The sequence below is a fragment of the Pinus tabuliformis genome, chromosome 3_1 (assembly GCF_031772625.1).
Source record: "Pinus tabuliformis cultivar Carrire ecotype Pingquan chromosome 3_1, CPIR1, whole genome shotgun sequence".
NCBI classification, from domain to species: Eukaryota; Viridiplantae; Streptophyta; class Pinopsida; order Pinales; family Pinaceae; genus Pinus; species Pinus tabuliformis.
The window spans coordinates 603,081,993-603,084,483 of NC_142301.1; the positions used below are offsets into that span (position 1 = coordinate 603,081,993).

Here is a 2,491-nt window from a genome sequence, read left to right on the forward strand (position 1 = left end):
TTGGAGGAAGAGTTTAGGAATCTTTTGCTCCTTCACAGTGAACCTCTGGATCCCGAGCTGGTTCTCAATCCGGCCTCAATGGCCTCTTTCAGGTCTCTCAATGAATCATATAGGGATCGCCCATCTCATAGTTCTGATGATGATGAAGCTGAGGAGTGGTGAGAACAGATGTGAACTTTTCAGGATCTACTGGAGCTGCACTATCTGGATCGTCAATGGCTGGACCAAGCGTGGTTCCGGAGGCTAGTACAGTTTCAACTCCTTTCAAAACAGATGCATCTGCGTTAGGCTCTTATGGACCAATGGCTGGAACAAAACGCAGGTTTTCTGAAACTCCCCAATCAGTTTATAGAGATAGAGCAGCAGAAAAGCGTATTCTTTATGGATCATCGTCTGCTGCAGACAGTCTATTAGACGTGGAGCCTGCAGAGAAAAGTCTTGGAAGTCAGACACAGCGGAAGGTTGATCCTCGGTTTGAGACTCAATCTGGAGACAGTTATCGAATTGTTATACAGAAGAAGGCTCTGGCACAGTGGGGTCCTCTACGCCATGTTCGGGTCATTAAGGAGAGGAACTCTGGCATATCACACAATTGCCAAGCGCAGATAGTCATTCTTCAACACGTTGCACCACAACTTCATCAGGCAAACTATTCCTCAGGTGTTGAAGCTCTTGGTCGGTAGTTGTGTTTGGCAGCAAAAGACCATCTTTGTTCCCAGCACAAAGACGGCCAACAATCCTGGTGCCTCCTATAGATGTCTTCACAACAGGAATAACATCTGCACCGTTGTTAATTAGTACTGCATCTACTTCATCAGCGACAACAACTGCATCTACAACTAGTACGCCACTTTCTGGTTTTGCTGGAGTTACTGCATCTAGTGCGGTCCAAGTGTCATCTGCTGCTACTGCTGGAACAACTTCAGGAAACACAGGATCTGCAGTGATAGCTTCATCGCTTCGTACACCTCAAATTCCCTCTGAAATAACTGGAAAAACTGTTGAGGAGATTATCAAAGATTGGAATTCTGAGTTACAAGAGCGTACTACAAAATTCCGAAAGCAAGCTGAGGCTTTAGCAGAATGGGATCGGAGGATCTTACGGAATCGAAATGTACTTATAAAGCTGGAGAGTGAAGTTGCTAAAGTGGTAGAGTCACAACATAGCTTGGAAAGACAACTTGAGCTGATTGAGACTCATCAACAACAGGTAGAAAAGGCCTTACAAAGCATGGAAGAAGAGGCTGAGAGGATATACAAGGAGGAGCGGCCATCCATTACTGAAGATGAAGCTGCATCAGTTAGAGATTTAATGTATGAACAGGCAGAGTATATTGAAAGAGAAATGGAGCAGATGGGAGAACAAATTAAGCGAATAATAGAGACTGTAAATGCAAATCAGGGTGGGGACTTGGATAGCTCCGATTCTTACGTCAACTCGAACTGTCTTGCGGCCAACAATCAGGCATGGCGACGATTCATGGAATAAAAAAAATCAAAGATTGCGAAGATAAATGAAGCCTCCCCGATACAGAAATCCCTCCTGGTCAATCTGAATTGAGCTGTAACTGAATAGTGTTCTCGCAGATTTTAAGACTGAAGCTGAAAACACGTTATGGAACACATAGCTCAATGGACAGCGGCAACAATTTATGTCTTTACACTGACTCTACCCTCTGCAATATCAGTTTACTGGGCTTATGTAGATACACAGTGCCTCAAATGTACTCACTAGCAGCAATTTTAAAAAAAATGGAGAATACGCTGTCCAGAACGCAGAGCAAACATCTCTTGAACGCAAGCGCATCTCAGCTCTAGGAATTTTATCACAAGACAACACACAAGCCTCTGACTCTATAGCTCTGATACCACATAATGAAAATGAAATTAACTCAGAAAATATGTAAAGCACACATAAAAACCCAGACACAAAATATTGGCGGAAAAACATTGAAGCCTCATGCTTCCTCAGGTATTCTCTCTCATTACACATTACAAAAATAATTGAATATAGTGTTACAAATAAATAGATGAGATATAGTGTTCTCAAGATAGTGTGTGCTATCTTAGACACCTTTGGTTGAGATAATTTCTCCCCAGACACACCAATATAGGAGTTACCTAAACTAACTCCTATCTTAGAGGAACAACCCAAGAGTTAGGCACAAATTCCTAACTTGGAATTTTTAATTAATTAATTTATTTTTGGATTTATTATTGTTTTATGAGAGAGGCTAAAAATAAATTGAAGCATATATCCATCATGGTTGTAACATGACAGAATCACCTATTTCATCATTAAATCATGACATCAATCTTACATTATGGTTTCGAGTTAAATAGATAATAGGAGTATACTTCAAGAGTCATGATCACGCCATTACTTCTTTGTCACATAACTCAATCCATCATGTCAAGAAATTTAATTAACCATATTCCATAATCACTGAATACATCAAAACATAACCATGGTCAACAAAAGATCCTAAAT

At 40.8% G+C, this 2,491-nt stretch overlaps 1 protein-coding gene across 1 annotated transcript; it reads left to right on the forward strand.

The window, feature by feature from the left end:
- Positions 1-215: 215 nt before the first annotated feature.
- On the forward strand, positions 216-1,489 carry LOC149188445 (uncharacterized). Its single transcript, XM_089409960.1, has 2 exons — positions 216-675; positions 771-1,489. The coding sequence occupies exons 1-2, from the start codon at positions 216-218 to the stop codon at positions 1,487-1,489; spliced, it is 1,179 nt and encodes a 392-aa protein (XP_089266086.1).
- The last annotated feature ends 1,002 nt before the right edge of the window (positions 1,490-2,491 follow it).

What these genes read in the sequence shown, in the direction of transcription:
- LOC149188445 (XM_089409960.1), top strand. Translation starts at nt 216, where the DNA reads ATGGCTGGACCAAGCGTGGTTCCGGAGGCTAGTACAGTTTCAACTCCT. An exon ending in CTCAGGTGTTGAAGCTCTTG is followed by an intron (nt 676 to 770) that starts GTCGGTAGTTGT and finishes TCTTCACAACAG; the next exon opens with GAATAACATCTGCACCGTTG.